General features: G+C 41.9%; 1 protein-coding gene across 1 annotated transcript; it reads left to right on the top strand.

Annotated features, from left to right (window-relative positions):
* Window positions 1–380: 380 nt before the first annotated feature.
* On the top strand, window positions 381–14,156 carry LOC311142315 (NLR family CARD domain-containing protein 3-like). Its single transcript, XM_084177943.1, has 9 exons — window positions 381–414; window positions 580–2,380; window positions 2,715–2,888; window positions 6,099–6,272; window positions 8,126–8,299; window positions 9,292–9,465; window positions 11,243–11,416; window positions 12,695–12,741; window positions 13,140–14,156. Coding segments are annotated over exons 1-9 (3,243 nt in total). The 5' UTR covers window positions 381–413; the 3' UTR covers window positions 13,664–14,156.
* Window positions 14,157–20,983: the final 6,827 nt, after the last annotated feature.

Here is a 20,983-nt window from a genome sequence, read left to right as displayed (position 1 = left end):
CCATGGAACTAGCTGCTAAAGAGGCTCACCAGTTGAGTTCATCAGGAACTTAGTGGGTTCATCTAACAATCCTAATCACCAGCTGATACATTTTAATCTCATACACAGGGTATACCTTCCACCTAGAAAACATCATTTTATAGAAATCACAACCGCTCCTCTGTGTGATCTATGTAATCAAGGTGCCTTGGGCTCCTTTAATTATATGTACTGGGAGTGACCAGGGGACATGTTTTGGAAAGAGGTATCCTCATACCTTGTTCCCCCAAACTGTTATTACTGAATGATAATTCACCACTGTCATTACAGCAAAGACGTATAATGTTGTCAGGTTGGACAGTAGAAAGAGATCCAGAACACGGCCTGTACTACATCACCTGAGTCAACCCAATAAAACAAGAGGCTCTGAAAACAGTAAGACCACTTGCACACGTGGGCCAAGTCAATACCTTAATATGATTTACAGTAGTTAACTACAATATTATGAGATAATAGAAGTTACTGTAGTTGTGGAAGGCCCACTTTTCATCCTGTCAATGAATGTTTCTGATACACATCATTTTCCCTCTTCCCTTGTAGTGGATGACAGCCTGCAGAGAGCTATAGTAAACCATAAAGACAGTCTGAAAAGGAGGTATGAATGTGTGATAGAAGGCATGGAAATAGCAGGGAACCAAACTCCCCTCAACAGGATTTACACAGAGCTCTACATCACCGAGGGAGAGAGTGAAGGGGTTAACAATGAACATGAGGTGTGGCAGCTAGAGACAGCATCCAGGACACCAACCTCACATGACACAGCAATCCACTGCAATTACATCTTTAAACCCTTACCAGGCCAAGAGAGAAGCATCAGAACTGTGCTGACGAAGGGCATCGCTGGCATCGGAAAAACTGTCTCTGTGCAGAAGTTCATCCTAGACTGGGCTGAAGGGAAGGCGAACCAAGATGTGGATATCATATTTGTGCTTCCTTTCCGGGAGCTGAACTTGATTAAAGATCTCCAGTACAGTCTTCTCAGACTTTTAAATGGCTTCCACACAGAACTAGACATAGGCAATGCAAAGAAACTCACTGCCTGTAAAGCTATGTTCATCTTTGATGGTTTGGATGAAAGCAGACTTCCATTGGATTTCCAGCACAATGAAAAGGTGTCTGATGTCTCCCAGACATCGTCTGTCGATGTTCTGCTGACAAACCTCATCAAGGGGAATCTGCTTCCCTCTGCTCTCCTATGGATAACCTCCCGACCAGCAGCAACCAATCAGATCCCCCCTAAGTGTGTTGACCAGGTGACAGAGGTACGAGGGTTCAATGACCCACAGAAGGAGGAGTATTTCAGGAAAAGATTCAGTGATGAGGACCTGGCCAGCAGAATCATCTCACACATAAAGACATCAAGGAGCCTCCACATCATGTGCCACATTCCAGTCTTCTGTTGGATTTCTGCAACAGTCCTTGAACACATGTTGAGTACAGACAAGAGGAGAGAGATGCCCACGACTCTGACTGAGATGTCAATACACTTCCTGCTCATTCAGACCAGCCTGAAGAACCAGAAGTATCATGGAAGAGATGAGATGGATCAACAGGAGCTCATGGAGTCAGATAAGGAAATTCTTCTGAAGCTGGGGAAGCTGGCGTTTGAAAATCTGGAGAAGGGTAATCTCATGTTCTATGAAGAAGACCTGAAAGAGTGTGGCATTGATGTCAAAGAAGCCTCAGTGTACTCAGGAGTGTGCACACAAATCTTTAAAGAAGAGTCTGTGTTATTTCAGAGAGTGGTGTACTGCTTTGTTCATCTGAGCATTCAGGAGTTTCTCTCAGCTGTCTACATGTACCATTGCTACACAACCAAGAACATGGATGCACTGAAGCCCTTCCTCAAGAGAAAGTCTAGAGCTGCATCTGAAAAGCTAACCTTGCATGAGCTGCTGAAGAGTACCGTGGATAAAGCCTTGGAGAGCAAGAACGGACACCTGGACCTCTTTGTCCGCTTCCTTCATGGCATGTCACTGGAGTCCAATCAGAAACTCCTACGAGGTCTGGTGACACAGACAGAAAGCAGTCCAGACAGCGTCCAGGAAACAATCCGATCCCTTAAGGTGATGCAGAGGAAGAACATCTCCCCTGAGAGGTGCATCAATCTCTTCCACTGTCTGATAGAGATGAAAGACCATTCAGTACAGGAGGAAATCCAAGAGTACTTGAGGTCAGAGAAGAGATCCAAAAACCTCACACTTTCTCACTGCTCAGCGCTGGCCTACCTGCTGCAGATATCAGAGGAGGTTCTGGATGTGTTTGACCCGAAGGTATACAAGACATCAGAGGAGGGTCGTAGGAGACTGCTCCCAGCTGTGAGAGGCTGCAGGAAAGCTCTGTAAGTATTCATGGAAATATCCCACACCAAAATACATTGTAGTTACAGCAGCATTTTTATTGGCTGACTGCCTCTGTAAGTACTCATGTGACTATCCCTCAGACCAAACTTTACTGTATGTAAGAACAACAACATTTTCATTGGCTGACTAAACTTTCTATCAGCTGAAAAGTCTTAAAAAAACTGTAATACAAACGGATCAGAAAAGTTGTAGCATTGAGACATCTATACACAGTGTTCACATTATTAGTGCAGGGGTAACAGTGTAAGCAGGAAAAGCTAAATGGAACATTTTAATACAACCTGTCCCTCATGGTATTTACTCTGTTGACAGGCTCACTGGCTGTAAACTCACAGACACATCCTGTGAACCGTTGGCCTCAGCTCTCAGTTCAAACCCCTCAAACCTGAGAGAGCTGGATCTGAGTAACAATGACCTGAAGGATTCAGGAGTGAAGCTGCTCTCTGCTGGACTGGGGAATCCCCACTGTAAACTGGAGACTCTGAGGTCAGTATTCCTGTAGTTGGTCAACAAGTGATAACTGTTCACCAGATCCACATGTGTTTACCAGGCACACATAGTCCACACCATATGTGTTTGAACAGTGAAGCTTACAGTTTTACATTTGGCGCTATGCTCCAGCATTTTGGATTTGAGATAGAATGTTTCATATTAGGCGACAGTACAAAATGTCACCTTTTATTTGAGGATATTTTCATGCATACCTGTTGTACTGTTTAGAAATGAAAGCACTTAATGTATCTAGTTATCCCATTTGAAAAAGTCATAAGTATTTGGACAAATTCATTTAGTCCAAAGTTTAGTATTTGGTCCCATATTCCTTACCCACAGTGATTACATCAAGCTTGTGATTCTACAAACTTGTTGAATGCATTTGCAGTTTGTATTGGTTGTGTTTTGGATGATGTTTTTCCCAATAGAAACTGAATGGTGAATAATTTCCTGTCATTTTGAAGTCATTTCACTTGTATTGTCAGTAAGAATAGAATATGTTTCTGAACACTTCTACATTCATGTGGATGCTACCATGATTATGAATAATCATGAATGAATCGTGAATGATGATGAATGAGAAAGTTACAGAGGAACAAGGATCATACCCCCTCTGTTATTGGTAATGGTGAGAGGTTAGCATGTTTTGTTGTAGCCTCTGTAACTTTCTCATTCATAATTATTCATGATTCATTCATGATTTTTATTAATCATGGCATCATCAGGATTAATTTAGTAGTGTTTAGAAACATGTTATCTACTCACTTAGACAGAAAATTACTCCAGTCATCATCCACCATTCAGTTACTATCGGGCAAAACATAACCCAAAACACAACCAAAACAAACTGCAAATGCAACCAACGAGTTTGGGACCAAATACTCAACTTTTGACTACTTTAATACACTTGAAGTGAATTGGTCAGAATACTTTTGACTTCTTCAAATAGGGGGACTAGATACATAAAGTGCTTTCATTTCAAATGTTAGCTTATCTGTCAAAATAGATATGGTGTGGACTGTATACTCAATACAATCTAAATCTGATACCCCACTGTCTGTCTTTTGACTGATACTGCTTTTTAAACTGGTCTGGTCAGTCTACTCAAATATTTGTACTATATATTTTTCTATCTACAGGCAATACTTTGATAATTTCAAATAATGATACATTCATTTATGAATAGATATGTCAGGTTTCAGGACACTGATATATCTGAATATGTTGAAAAAATATACTGCCACTATTTTCACCACCAAAGAATGGCAGTGTGGTTTTAATATGATTTGACTCTTTGCAGGCTGTCAGGCTGTCTAGTCACAGAGGAAGGCTGTGCTTCTCTGGTCTCAGCTCTGAAGTCAAACCCCTCACACCTGAGAGAGCTGGATCTGAGTAACAATGACCTGAAGGATTCAGGAGTGAAGCCGCTCTCTGCTGGACTGGGGAATCCCCACTGTAAACTGGAGACTCTGAGGTCAGTATTCCTGTAGTTGGTCAACAAGTGATAACTGTTCACCAGATCCACATGTGTTTACCAGGCACACATAGTCCACACCATATGTGTTTGGACAGTGAAGCTTACAGTTTTACATTTGGTGCTGTGCTCCAGCAATTTGGATTTGAGATAGAATGTTTCATATTAGGTGACAGTATATAATGTCACCTTTTATTTGAGGATATTTTCATACATATCTGTGTTACTGTTTAGAAATGAAAGCACTTTATGTGTCTAGTTCTCCCATTTGAAAAGACGTAATAATTTGGACATATTCACTTATATTGTATTAAAGTAGTCATAAGTTTAGTATTTGGTCCCATATTCCTAACCTGCAGTGATTACATCAAGCTTGTGATTCTACAAACTTGTTGAATACATTTGCAGTTTGTTTTGGTTCACACACACTGGACACACTCACACACTGGACACACACACACTGGACACACACACACACACACTTGACACACACGGGACACACACGCACACACATTTGACACACACACACTGGACACTCACACAACCTGGACACACACCTACCGGACGCACACACACACTGGACACACACATTGGACACACAAACAACCTGGACACACACACACACACACACTGGACACACACACACGCTGGACACACACACTGTACACACACACACTGGACACAGGCACACACTGGACACACAAACACACACACACTAGGATTAATTTAGTCAAAAGTTTAGTATTTGGTCCCATATTCCTAACCTGCAGTGATTACATCAAGCTTGTGATTCTACAAACTTGTTGAATGCATTTGCAGTTTGTCTTGGTTGCGTTTTGGATGATGTTTTTCCCAATAGAAACTGAACGGTGAATAATGTCCTGTCATTTTGGAGTCACTTCACTTGTATTGTCAGTAAGAATAGAAGATGTTTCTGAACACTTCTACATTCATGTGGATGCTACCATGACTATGAATAATCATGAATGAATCGTGAATGATGATGAATGAGAAAGTTACAGAGGAACAAGGATCATACCCCCTCTGTTATTGGTAATGGTGAGAGGTTAGCATGTTTTGTTGTAGCCTCTGTAACTTTCTCATTCATAATTGTTCATGATTCATTAATGATTTTTATTAATCATGGCATTATCAGGATTAATTTAGAAGTGTTTAGAAACATGTTATCTACTCACTTAGACAGAAAATTACTCCAGTCATCATCCACCATTCAGTTACTATTGGGCAAAACATAACCCAAAACACAACCAAAACAAACTGCAAATCCAACCAACGAGTTTGGGACCAAATACTAAACTTTTGACTACTTTAATACACTATAAGTGAATTGGTCAGAATACTTATGACTTCTTCAAATGGGGGACTAGATACATAAAGTCATTTCATTTCAAATGTTAGCTTCTCTGTCAAACTAGATATGGTGTGGACTGTATACTCAATACAATCTAAATCTGATACCCCACTGTCTGTCTTTTGACTGATACTGCTTTTTAAACTGGTCTGGTCAGTCTACTCAAATATTTGTACAATACATTTTTCTATCTACAAGCAATAATTTGATAATTTCAAATAATGATACATTCATTTATGAATAGATATGTCAGGTTTCAGGACACTGATATATCTGAATATGTTGAAAAAATATACTGCCACTATTTTCACCACCAAAGAATAGCAGTGTGGTTTTAATATGATTTGACTCTTTGCAGGCTGTCAGGCTGTCTAGTCACAGAGGAAGGCTGTGCTTCTCTGATCTCAGCTCTGAGGTCAAACCCCTCACACCTGAGAGAGCTGGACCTGAGCTACAATCACCCAGGAGACTCAGGAGTCAGACTGCTCTCTGCTGGACTGGAGGATCCCCACTGTGAACTGGAGACTCTGAGGTCAGTATTCCTGTAGTTGGTCAACAAGTGATAACTGTTCACCAGATCCACATGTGTTTACCAGGCACACATAGTCCACACAATATGTGTTTGGACAGTGAAGCTTACAGTTTTTAATTTGGCGCTATGCTCCAGCAATTTGGATTTGAGATAGAATGTTTCATATTAGGTGACAGTATATAATGTCACCTTTTATTTGAGGGTATTTTCATACATATCTGTGTTACTGTTTAGAAATGAAAGCACTTTATGTGTCCAGTTCTCCAATTTGAAAAGACGTAATAATTTGGACATATTCATATATTGTATTAAAGTAGTCATAAGTTTAGTATTTGGTCCCATATTCCTAACCTGCAGTGATTGCATCACGCTTGTGATTCTACAAACTTGTTGAATACATTTGCAGTTTGTTTTGGTTCACACACACTGGACACACTCACACACCGGACGCACACACACACTGGACACACACACACACACACACTTGACACACACGGGACACACACGCACACACATTTGACACACACACACACACTGGACACTCACACAACCTGGACACACACACACCGGACGCACAAACACACTGGACACACATTGGACACACAAACAACCTGGACACACACACACACACACTGGACACACACACACGCTGGACACACACACTGTACACACACACACTGGACACAGGCACACACTGGACACACAAACACACACACTAGGATTAATTTAGTCAAAAGTTTAGTATTTGGTCCAATATTCTTTGCCTGCAGTGATTACATCAAGCTTGTGATTCTACAAACTTCTTGAATACATTTGCAGTTTGTTTTGGTTGTGTTTTGGATGATGTTTTTCCCAATAGAAACTGAATGGTGAATAATGTCCTGTCATTTTGGAGTCACTTCACTTGTATTGTCAGTAAGAATAGAGATGTTTCTGAACACTTCTACATTCATGTGGATGCTACTATGATTATGAATAATCATGAATGAATCGTGAATGATGATGAATGAGAAAGTTACAGAGGAACAAGGATCATACCCCCTCTGTTATTGGTAATGGTGAGAGGTTAGCATGTTTTGTTGTAGCCTCTGTAACTTTCTCATTCATTATTATTCATGATTCATTCATGATTCTTCTTAATCATGTCATCATCAGGATTAATTTAGTAGTGTTTAGAAACATGTTATCTACTCACTTAGACATAAAATTACTCCAGTCATCATCCACCATTCAGTTACTATTGGGCAAAACATAACCCAAAACACAACCAAAACAAACTGAAAATGCAACCAACGAGTTTGGAACAAAATACTAAACTTTGAACAACTTTAATACACTATAAGTGAATTGGTCAGAATACTTATGACTTCTTCAAATAGGGGAGTAGATGGGCAAAGTGCTTTTATTTTTTATAAATGGTGAAACAGATATGTATGAAAATACCCTCAAATAAAAGGTGACATTATATTTTGTCACCTCATATGAAACATTTGATCTCAAATCCAAAATGCTGGAGTATAGAGCCACATTTAAAATGTTAGCTTCACTGTCAAAATAGATATGGTGTGGACTGTATACTCAATACAATCTAAATCTGATACCTCACTGTCTGTCTTTTGACTGATACTGCTTTTTAAACTGCTCTGGTCAGTCTACTCAAATATTTGTACTTTTATATTTGTCTCTCTACAAGCAATACTTTGATAATTTCTAATAATGATACATTAATTTATGAATAGATATGGCAGGTTTCAGGACACTGATATATCTGAATATGTTGAAAAAATATACTGCCACTATTTTCACCACCAAAGAACAGCAGTGTGGTTTTAATATGATTTGACTCTTTGCAGGCTGTCACGCTGTCTAGTCACAGAGGAAGGCTGTGCTTCTCTGGTCTCAGCTCTGAAGTCAAACCCCTCACACCTGAGAGAGCTGGATCTGAGTAACAATGACCTGAAGGATTCAGGAGTGAAGCTGCTCTCTGCTGGACTGGGGAATCCCCACTGTAAACTGGAGACTCTGAGGTCAGTATTCCTGTAGTTGGTCAACAAGTGATAACTGTTCACCAGATCCACATGTGTTTACCAGGCACACATAGTCCACACCATATGTGTTTGGACAGTGAAGCTTACAGTTTTACATTTGGCGCTATGCTCCAGCATTTTGGATTTGAGATATAATGTTTCATATTAGGCAACAGTACAGAATGTCACCTTTTATTAGATGTTAATGGTGAGAGGTTAGCATGTTTTGTTGTAGCCTCTGTAACTTTCTCATTCATTATTATTCATGATTCATTCATGATTTGTCTTAATCATGGCATCATCAGGATTAATTTAGTTATGTTTAGAAACATGTTATCTACTCTCTTAGACAGAAAATTACTCCAGTCATCTTCCACCATTCAGTTACTATTGGGCAAAACATAACCCAAAACACAACCAAAACAAACTGCAAATGCAACCAATGAGTTTGGGACCAAATACTAAACTTTTGACTACTTTAATACACTATAAGTGAAATGGTCAGAATACGTTTGACTTCTTCAAATAGGGGGACTAGATACATAAAGTGCTTTCATTTCTAAATGGTGAAACAGATATGTATGAAAATACCCTCAAATAAAAGGTGACATTATATTTTGTCACCTCATATGAAACATTTGATCTCAAATCCAAAATGCTGGAGTATAGAGCCACATTTAAAATGTTAGCTTCACTGTCAAAATAGATATGGTGTGGACTGTATACTCAATACAATCTAAATCTGATACCTCACTGTCTGTCTTTTGACTGATACTGCTTTTTAAACTGGTCTGGTCAGTCAACTCAAATATTCGTACTATACATTTTTCTCTCTACACACAATATTATCATTTTTTCTAATAATGATGTGTATATATATATGGCAGGTTTCAGGACACTGGTATGAATGAAAATGTTGAAAAAATATATTGCCACTATTTTCACCACCAAAGAATAGCAGTGTGGTTTTAATATGATTTGACTCTTTGCAGGCTGTCAGGCTGTCTAGTCACAGAGGAAGGCTGTGCTTCTCTGGTCTCAGCTCTGAAGTCAAACCCCTCACACCTGAGAGAGCTGGACCTGAGTAACAATGACCTGAAGGATTCAGGAGTGAAGCTGCTCTCTGATGGACTGGAGAATCCCCACTGTCAACTGAAGACTCTGAGGTCAGTATTCCTGTAGTTGGTCAACAAGTGATAACTGTTCACCAGATCCACATGTGTTTACCAGGCACACATAGTCCACACCATATGTGTTTGGACAGTGAAGCTTACAGTTTTTAATTTGGCGCTATGCTCCAGCATTTTGGATTTGAGATAGAATGTTTCATATTAGGTGACAGTATATAATGTCACCTTTTATTTGAGGATATTTTCATACATATCTGTGTTACTGTTTAGAAATGAAAGCACTTTATGTATCTAGTTCTCCCATTTGAAAAAGTTGTAATAATTTGGACATATTCACTTGCACTTGAATGCATTTGCAGTTTGTTTTGGTTCACACACACTGGACACACTCACACACTGGACACACTCACACACTGGACACACACACACACACACACACTTGACACACACTGGACACACACACTGGACACACACACACACACACACTTGACACACACTGGACACACACGCACACACATTTGACACACACACACACTGGACACTCATACAACCTGGACACACACACACACAACCTGGACACACACTTACACACTGGACACACACACACACACGCTGGACACACAAATAACCTGGACACTCACTGGACACACACACACACTGGACACACAAACACACACACTAGGATTAATTTAGTCAAAAGTTTAGTATTTGGTCCCATATTCCTTACCTGCAGTGATTACATCAAGCTTGTGAATCTACAAACGTGTTGAAAACATTTGCAGTTTGTCTTGGTTTTGTTTTGGATGATGTTTTTCCTAATAGAAACTGAATGGTGAATAATTTCCTGTCATTTTGGAGTCACTTCACTTGTATTGTCAGTAAGAATAGAGATGTTTCTGAACACTTCTACATTCATATGGATGCTACTATGATTATGAATAATCATGAATGAATCGTGAATGATGATGAATGAGAAAGTTACAGAGGAACAAGGATCATACCCCCTCTGTTATTGGTAATGGTGAGAGGTTAGCATGTTTTGTTGTAGCCTCTGTAACTTTCTCACTCATTATTATTCATGATTCATTCATGATTTTTCTTAATCATGGCATCATTAGGATTAATTTAGTAGTGTTTAGAAACATGTTATCTACTCACTTAGACAGAAAATTACTCCAGTCATCATCCACCATTCAGTTACTATCGGGCAAAACGTAAACCAAAACGCAACCAAAACAACCTGCAAATGCAACCAACGAGTTTGGGACCAAATACTAAACTTTTGACTACTTTAATACACTATAAGTGCATTGGTCAGAATACTTATGACTTCTTCAAATGGGGGACTAGATACATAAAGTGCTTTCATTTCTAAACGGTGAAACAAATATGTATTAAAATACCCTCAAATAAAAGGTGACATTATATACTGTCACCTCATATGAAACATTTGATCTCAAATCCAAAATGCTGAAGTACAGAGCCACATTTAAAATGTTATCTTCACTGTCAAAATAGATATGGTGTGGACTGTATACTCAATACAATCTAAATCTGATACCTCACTGTCTGTCTTTTGACTGATACTGCTTTTTAAACTGCTCTGGTCAGTCTACTCAAATATTTGTACTATACATCTACAAGCAATACATTGATAATTTGTCATTTATAATAATGATACATTAATTTATGAATAGATATGGCATGTTTCAGGACACTGGTGTATCTGAATATGTTGAAAAAAAATATACTGCCACTATTTTCACCACCAAAGAATAGCAGTGTGGTTTTAATATGATTTGACTCTTTGCAGGCTGTCACGCTGTCTAGTCACAGAGGAAGGCTGTGCTTCTCTGGTCTCAGCTCTGAAGTCAAACCCCTCACACCTGAGAGAGCTGGACCTGAGCTACAATCACCCAGGAGACTCAGGAGTCAGACTGCTCTCTGCTGGACTGGAGGATCCACACTGCAGACTGGAGAAACTCAAGTATGTAGAGGGTTTATGTCAATGTTCATATCAGACATGTTGGAGTTATCAGGCTAGTTAAGACAAACATTCTGACCACCACTTGGACTAAGTTATATAAAGACTGTGTGTGTATGTGTGTCCAGTGTGTGTGTGTCCAGTGTGTGTGTGTGTGTCCTGTGTGTGTGTGTCCAGTGTGTGTGTGTGGGTCCACGTGTATCAGTACACAAACACACTGGACACACACACACACATTGGACACACACTGGACACACACACACTAGACACGCACACACACTGGACACACACACACACACACACACACACACACACACTGGTCACACACACACACACACACTCACACTGGACACACACACATACACTGGACAAACACACACACACACTGGACACATACACACACACACACAAACACACTGGACACACACACACTGGACACACTGGACACACACACACACACACACTGGATACACACTGGACACACACTGGACACACACACACACACAAACAGTGGACACACACATTCACTTGACAAACACACACAAACTGAACACACAAACACACACACACACACTGGACACACACTGGACACAAACAGGACACACACACACTGGACACACACACACACACAGGACACACACACACTGGACACACACACACACTGGACACACACACAAACTGGACACACACACACACTGGACACACACACACACAGGACACACACACACTGGACACACACACACTGGACACACACACACACTGGACACACACACACACACAGGACACACACACACACTGGACACACACACACACACACACACACACTGGACACACACACACTGGACACACACACACACACACACACACACACACACACACACACACACACACTGGACACACACAAACTGGACACACACACACACAAACAGAACACACACACACACACAGACACACACACACACTGGACACACACACTGGACACATACACACACACACAGCCAACATTCTTACCACCGCGTATACAAAGTTATATGCTGAATGTGTGTGTGAGTGTCAAGTGTGTGTGTGTGTGTGTGTGTGTGTGTGTGTGTGTGTGTGTGTGTGTGTGTGTGTGTGTGTGTGTGTGTGTGTGTGTGTGTGTGTGTGTGTGTGTGTGTGTGTGTGTGTGTGTGTGTGTGTGTGTGTGTGTGTGTGTGTGTGTGTGTGTGTGTGTGTGTGTGTGTGTGTGTGAGTTCAGGTGTATCCCTCAATGACTGTCTGTTCTTCTGCTTACCGCTACAGTGTGGAACATGGTGGAGAGAACACAATGAAACCTGGAGTTAGAAAATGTGAGTGTTGACTGCTGTGAAGAATATGACTAAGAATAAGTCTTCATTCAAGTGAAGTCAAAGTCAAAGACCACCATCATTACTTACTTGGTCATATTAAATATCAGCTGTAGTTCTACAGAAGCACAAATCAGGGACACCAAAGTTTACAAAGAGTTGCTTTGACAATGTGTGTGTCTGTGTATGTGTGTGTGGCGTTTTTGTTGGTGTTACTTTAGAAATGTGTGTGTGTGTTCATGCATGAAGATGTGTGTGTGTTCAGGATGTGTTTCCAGTGTGTGTGTGTGTGTGTTCATGCATACAGGTGTATCTACATTAAATGAATTAGTGAAAAGTGAGTTAACATTCTAATGTGAATGATGATGATTTCTAATATTGTGTCTGGTTTCATCCATCAGATGTCTGTGATCTCACACTGGACCTAAACACAGTAAACAGATTCCTCTCTCTGTCTGAGGAGAACAGAAAGGTGACATGTAGGAGAGAGGAGCAGCCGTATCCTGATCACCCAGAGAGATTTGAGGACTATACACAGGTGCTGTGTAGAGAGGGTCTGACTGGGCGCTGTTACTGGGAGGTAGAGTGGAGTGGGGGAGGGGCTGGTATAGGAGTGACATATAAAGGAATCAGCAGGAGAGGAGGGAGTGATGACTGTAGGATTGGATGGAATGACAAGTCCTGGAGTCTGATCTGCTCTGACAACAGTTACTCTGCCTGTCACAATAATAAGTCCACTACCATAGACGTCCCCTCCTCCAGCTCCCACAGAGTAGGAGTGTATCTGGACTGGCCAGCCGGCACTCTGTCCTTATACAGAGTTTCCTCTGACACACTGACCCACCTGAACACATTCCACTCCACATTCACTGAGCCCCTCTATCCAGGGTTTGGGGTTTATGTTTACTCCTCAGTGTCCCTGTAAATAATAACCATGGTAACACTGACACACACACACACACACACTGTACACACACACACACACAAGACACACACACACACATACACTGGACACACACATACACACACATACACTGGACACACACACACACACTGACACACTGGAACACACACATACTGGACACTCACACACACACACTGGACACACACACACACACATACTGAACACACACACACACACTGGACACACACACTGACACACACTGGACACACAAACACACTTGATACACACACACTGTACACACACACACACACACACACACACACACTGAACAAACACACTGAACACACACACACACACACACACACACCGGACAAACAAACACTGGACACACACACACACACACACACACACACACACACACACACACACACATGACACACATACATTGATCACACACACTGGACAAACACACCCACACACTGGACACTGTACACACATACACACTAGACACACACACACACACTGACACACACACACACACACACACTGACACACACACACACTGGACACACACACACACTGGACACACACACACACACACTGAACAAACACACAGGACAAACACACCCACACACTGGACACTGGACACACACACACTCTGGACACACACACACACTGGACACACACACTGAACACACACACACTGGACACACACACACTGGACACACACACACTGGACACACACACACACACACAGAGGACACACACACACTGGACACACACACACACACACTGGACAAACACACACACACACTGGACACACACACACACACACACACACACACACACAGGACAAACACACACACTGGACACACACACACACACACACACACACACATTGGACACACACAAACACACACACACACACTGGACACACACACATATGCTGGACACACACACACACTCACACTGGAACCACACACATACACACTGGACACACACACACTGGACACACACAAACACACACACACACAGGACACACACACACACACACACACACACACACACACACACTGGACACACACACACCTGACACACACACACACAGGACACACACACACACACACACACACACACACACACACACACACTGGACACACACACACACTGGACACACACACTCACACACACTGGACACACACACAGACACTGGACACACACACATATACACACTTACACACACTCACACACACTGGACACACACACACAAACTGGAGACACACACACTGGACACACACAAACACACGCACACAGTGGACGCACACACTGGACACACACACATACGCTGGACACACACACACTGGACACACACACACACACACACACTCACACTGGACACACACACAGATACACACAGGACACACACACCTGACACAAACACACTCAGGACACACACACTGGACATACACAAACACTGGACACACACACACACTGGACACACACACACACACTGGACACACACACACACACTGGACACACACACACACATACACACTAGACACACACACCTGACACACACACTGGACACAAACACACACACACTGGACACACACACTGGACACACACACACTGGACACACACACACTGGACACACACACACTGGACACACACACACTGGACACACACACACACACACACACACACACACACACACACACTGGACACACACTGGATACACAAACACAATGGACACACACACACTGATCACACACACACACTGAACACACACACGCTGAACACACACACACACACACTGGACACACACACACACTAAACATACACGCTGGATACACACACACACTGAACACACACACACGCTGAACACACACACACACTGGACACACACACACACACACACACACACACACACACACACTGAACACACACACACACACACACACTGGACACACACACACTGGCCACACACACACACACACACACTGGACACGCATCCACACACACACACTGGACACACACACACATACACACACACTGGATTCACACACACACACACACACACACTGGACACACACATCCATACACATTGGACACACACACACTGAACACACACACACACTGGACACACACACACACTGGACAAACACACACAGGACTCACACACACACACACACACACACACACACACACACACACACACACACACACTGGACAGACACACACTGGACACCAACACACTGGAAACACACACACTCACACACTGGAAACACACACACTCACACACTGAACACACACACACACACTGACACTGAACACACACACATACTGGACACACACACATTGAACACACACACACACAGGACACACACACACACACACTCACACTGGACAAACACACACTGGACACACACACACTGGACACACACACACTGGACACACACACACACACACAGAGGACACACACACACTGGACACACACACACACACACTGGACAAACACACACACACACTGGACACACACACACACACACACACACACACACACAGGACAAACACACACACTGGACACACACACACACACACACACACACACACATTGGACACACACAAACACACACACACACACTGGACACACATACATACACTGGACACACACACACACTGGACACACACACTGAACACAACCAGCCCTGCCATTTCTACCTGTCCTGATCTAGTGTTTCACCCCTGACCTCCTCACACCGTCTCACTGTCCATGTCTGCTTTTAGCTCCCACCTCTACTTCACTGTGTTATAATGGACCTTATGCTTGTTATGTCACCTCTGTAACCAGTTATCAAACATACTGACCTTTCTGACCCTATCCCATGGCCCTACTTTCTACAACTGAACATTTAAATTCCTCTATGAGTTTTGTTTAGTGTCCATTTACTTATCTATGTATTTGTTGTATATTGGGGTTGTGCTGCAGAGCATCATGGGGGTTTGTATGTATTGAGATGATCACGTTCCAGATAAATGGTTGAACTGATTCCTGTCTCCTGTCTCATCATTATTGAATTGTTATACAGACGTGGTTATAAAACCCACGAGACATAACAAAAGATTGGTGATGAGTAAGTCTGAATCTACAGGAACTATTCTGTCTGGAAGAAGTGGGTTTTTACAACTGTTTAAAACTGTTATTTTCTGTGGTACAGAATAGGCTAATGTTAGCACAGTGTATTGATAGCAGAGGCAAGTGCATAGTCTAGCTAGCTAAGAAAGAGAGTTAATCAGTGGTGTAAAGTACTTAAGTAAAAATACTTTAAAGTACTACTTAAGTAGTTTTTTGGGGTATCTGTACTTGACTTTACTATTCATATTTTTGACTACTTTTACTTTTACTTCACTACATTCCTAAAGAAAATAATGTATTTTTTACTCCATACATTTTCCCTGACACCCAAAAGTACTCGTTACATTTTGAATGCTTAGCATGACAGGAAATGGTCCAATTCACGCACTTATCAAGAGAACATCCCTACTGCCTCTGATCTGGGGGACTCACTAAACACAAATGCTTTGTTTGTAAATTGTCTGAGTGTTGGAGTGTGCCTCTGGCTGAACGTAAATTTAAAAAACAAGAAAATCGTCTGGTTTGCTTTATGTAAGGTATTTGAAATGATTTATACTTGTACTTTTACTTTTGATACTTTAGTATATTTTAGCAATTACATTTACTTTTGATACTTAAGTATATTTAAACCCAAATACTTTTAGACTTTTACTCAAGTAGTATTTTACTGGGTGACTTTCACTTTTAATTGAGTCATTTTCTGGTAAGGTATCTTTACTTTTACTCAAGTATGACAATTGGGTACTTTTTCCACCACTGGAGTTAACATCGTCATGGACGGCAGAAAAGGACTCGAGACGGATATCGGAGTGGGAAAACAACGTGATTAAAAAGGAGGTATATACAGTGATTAAAGGAAAGGACTTGTATTCAACTTCAAATTCAATTGATTGGACATGATTTGGAAAGGCACACACCTGTCTACATAAGGTCCCACAGTTGACAGTGCATGTCAGAGCAAAAACCAAGCCATGAGGTCGAAGGAATTGTCCGTAGAGCTCCGAGACAGGATTGTGTCGAGGCACAGATCTGGGGAAGGGTACCAAAAAATTTCTGCAGCATTGAAGGTCCCCAAGAACACAGTGGCCTCCATCATGCTTAAAAGGAAGATGTTTGGAACCACCAAGACTCTTCCTAGAGCTGGCCACCCGGCCAAACTGAGCAATCGGGGGAGAAGGGCCTTGGTCAGGGAGGTGACGAAGAACCCGCGAAGAACCCGATGGTCACTCTGACAGAGCTCCAGAGTTCCTCTGTGGATATGGGAGAACCTTCCAGGAGGACATCTCTGCAGCACTCCACCAATCAGGCCTTTATGGTAGAGTGGCCAGACGGAAGCCACTCCTCATTAAAAGGCACATGACAGCCCGCTTGGAGTTTGCCAAAAGGCACCTAAAGTACTCTCAGACAATGAGAAACAAGATTCTCTGGTCTGATGAAACCAAGATTGAACTCTTTGGCTTGAATGCCAAGCGTCACGTCTGGAGGTAACCTGGCACCATCCCTACAGTGAAGCATGGTGGTGGCAGCATGCTGTGTGGATGTTTTTCAGTGGCAGGGACTGGGAGACTAGTCAGAATCGAGGGAAAGATGAACAGAGCAAAGTACAGAGAGATCCTTGATGAAAACCTGCTCCAGAGCGCTCTGGACCTCAGACTGGGGTGAAGGTTCACCTTCCAACAGGACAAGGAGCCTAAGCACACAACCAAGACAATGCAGGAGTTCTAAAAACCCATAACTTTGTCATTATGGGATGTTGTGTGTAGATTGATGAGTAAAAAAAACACAATTTAATCAATTTTAGAATAAGGCTGAAAATGTGGAAAAAGTCAAGGGGTCTGAATACTTTCCGAAAGCACTGTGTAACTATGTGTGCTCGATTGTATACACCTGTCAGTAACGGGTGTGGCTGAAATAGCAGAATCCACTCATTTGAAGAGTGTCCACATACTTGTGTATATTATGTTAATTATTTATGCATAGTCACTTTAACTCTACCCACATGTACATATTACTTCAACTACCTCAACTAGCCGGTGCCCCCGCACATTGACTCTGCACCGGTACCCCCCTGTATATATAGCCTCCCTACTGTTATTTTATTTTACTTCTGCTCTTTTTTTCTCAACACTTTTTTGTTGATGTTTTATTTTACTTTTTTTCTAAAAAAAATAAATGCACTGTTGGTTAAGGGCTGTAATTAAGCATTTCACTGTAATGTCTGCACCTGTTGTATTCGGCGCATGTGGCCAATAAAATTTGATTTGATTTGATTTGATATATAGTGTATTTCCCTGGTATATTACTCATGTCTCACCAGTCCAGTTATGCTGCTCTGGCGCCATCCTGTGGACTGCTGGGAACACAACTTCAACTCCATTACATTCAATGTATCCCACAAAGTGCCACTTGGCTGGACAAAGCAGTCTGAATGGAAATCAGGTCCATATATGAATACAGGCAGACACACAGCCTTACATGTCATATCACTGAGTCTCAGTTTAAATCACGGTTTAAACATAACAAGTCATTGCAAGTGAAAACATTTCTCAATTATGTTTTAGGTTTTATTTATTCACACCAAAGAAAAGAAGTGAAAGACAAAACACTGCAGATAAATAAACAGGTAAAAACGGTGTTCAGGTGAGGCTGGAAGCCCAAAAGGGCTGATATGAAAATAAACAGGTAAAAACGGTGTTCAGGTGAGGATGGAAGCTCAAAAGGGCTGATATGAAAATAAACAGGTAAAAACGGTGTTCAGGTGAGGCTGGAAGCTCAAAAGGGCTGATATGAAAATAAACAGGTAAAAACTGTGTTCAGGTGAGGCTGGAAGCCCAAAAGGGCTGATATGAAAACCACACCACAAATAAAAGTTAAAAACAAAACGTTTGTTCAATCAGTTAAACAAAACATATTAATTTTAATTATACATGATATACAGTGGTTTGCGAAAGTATTCACTCCCCTTGGCATTTTTCCTATTTTGTTGCCTTACAACCTGGAATTAAAATAGATTTTTTGGGTGTTTGTATCAATTGATTTACACAACATGCCTACCACTTTGAAGATGAAAAATATTTTAAAACCACTCAGAGAGGTATTCATCTACAGGACTGAGACACTGGAGAACCACTCAGAGAGGTATTCATCTACAGGACTGAGACACTGTAAAACCACTCAGAGAGGTATTCATCTACAGGACTGAGACACTGTAGAACCACTCAGAGAGGTATTCATCTACAGGACTGAGACACTTTCTCCGTGTATATCAATGATGTCGCTCTTGCTGCTGGTGACTCTCAGATCCACCTCTACGCAGACGACACCATTTTGTATACATCTGGCCCTTCATTGGACACTGTGTTAACAAACCTCCAAACGAGCTTCAATGCCATACAACAATCCTTCAGTAGCCTTCAACTGCTCTTAAACACTAGTAAAACTAAATGCATGCTTTTCAATCGAACGCTGCTAGCACCCGCCCACCCGACTAGAATCACCACTCTCGACGGGTCTGACCTAGAGTATGTGGACAACTACAAATATCTAGGTGTCTGGTTAGACTGTAAACTCAACTTCCAGACTCACATAAAGAATCTCCAATCCAAAGTTAAATCTAGAATCGGCTTCCTATTTCGCAACAAAGCCTCCTTCACTCATGCTGCCAAACATGCCCTCGTAAAACTGACTATCCTACCGATCCTTGACTTCGGCGATGTCATTTACAAAATAGCCTCCAACACTCTACTCAGCAAATTGGATGTAGTCTATCACAGTGCCATCCGTTTTGTCGCCAAAGCCCCATACACTACCCACCACTGTGACCTGTACGCTCTTGTTGGCTGGTCCTCACTACATGTTCGTCGTCAAACCCACTGGCTCCAGGCCATCTATAAATCACTGCTAGGCAAATCCCCGCCTTATCTTAGCTCATTGGTCACCATAGCAGCACCCACCCGTAGTCTGCGCTCCAGCAGGTATATCTCACTGGTCATTCCCAAAGCCAACACCTCCTTTGGCCGCCATTCCTTCCAGTTCTCTGCTGCCAATGACTGGAACGAATTGCAAAAATCTCTGAAGCTGGAGACTCTTATCTCCCTCAATAACTTTAAGCATCAGTTGTCAGAGCACCTTACCGATCACTGCACCTGTACACAGCCCATCTGAAATTAGCCCACCCAACTACCTCATCCCTATATTGTTATTTA

The sequence above is a fragment of the Coregonus lavaretus genome, assembly GCF_964263955.1.
Source record: "Coregonus lavaretus genome assembly, chromosome: 2".
NCBI classification, from domain to species: Eukaryota; Metazoa; Chordata; class Actinopteri; order Salmoniformes; family Salmonidae; genus Coregonus; species Coregonus lavaretus.
This window is presented reverse-complemented; position numbering and strand designations above follow the sequence as displayed.

Bases quoted from the DNA above. Each gene is read 5' to 3' on its own strand.
- LOC311142315 (XM_084177943.1), top strand. The intron at 2,381-2,714 runs GTAAGTATTCAT...CTCTGTTGACAG, and splicing joins AGAGGCTGCAGGAAAGCTCT to GCTCACTGGCTGTAAACTCA. The intron at 6,273-8,125 runs GTCAGTATTCCT...GACTCTTTGCAG, and splicing joins TGTGAACTGGAGACTCTGAG to GCTGTCACGCTGTCTAGTCA.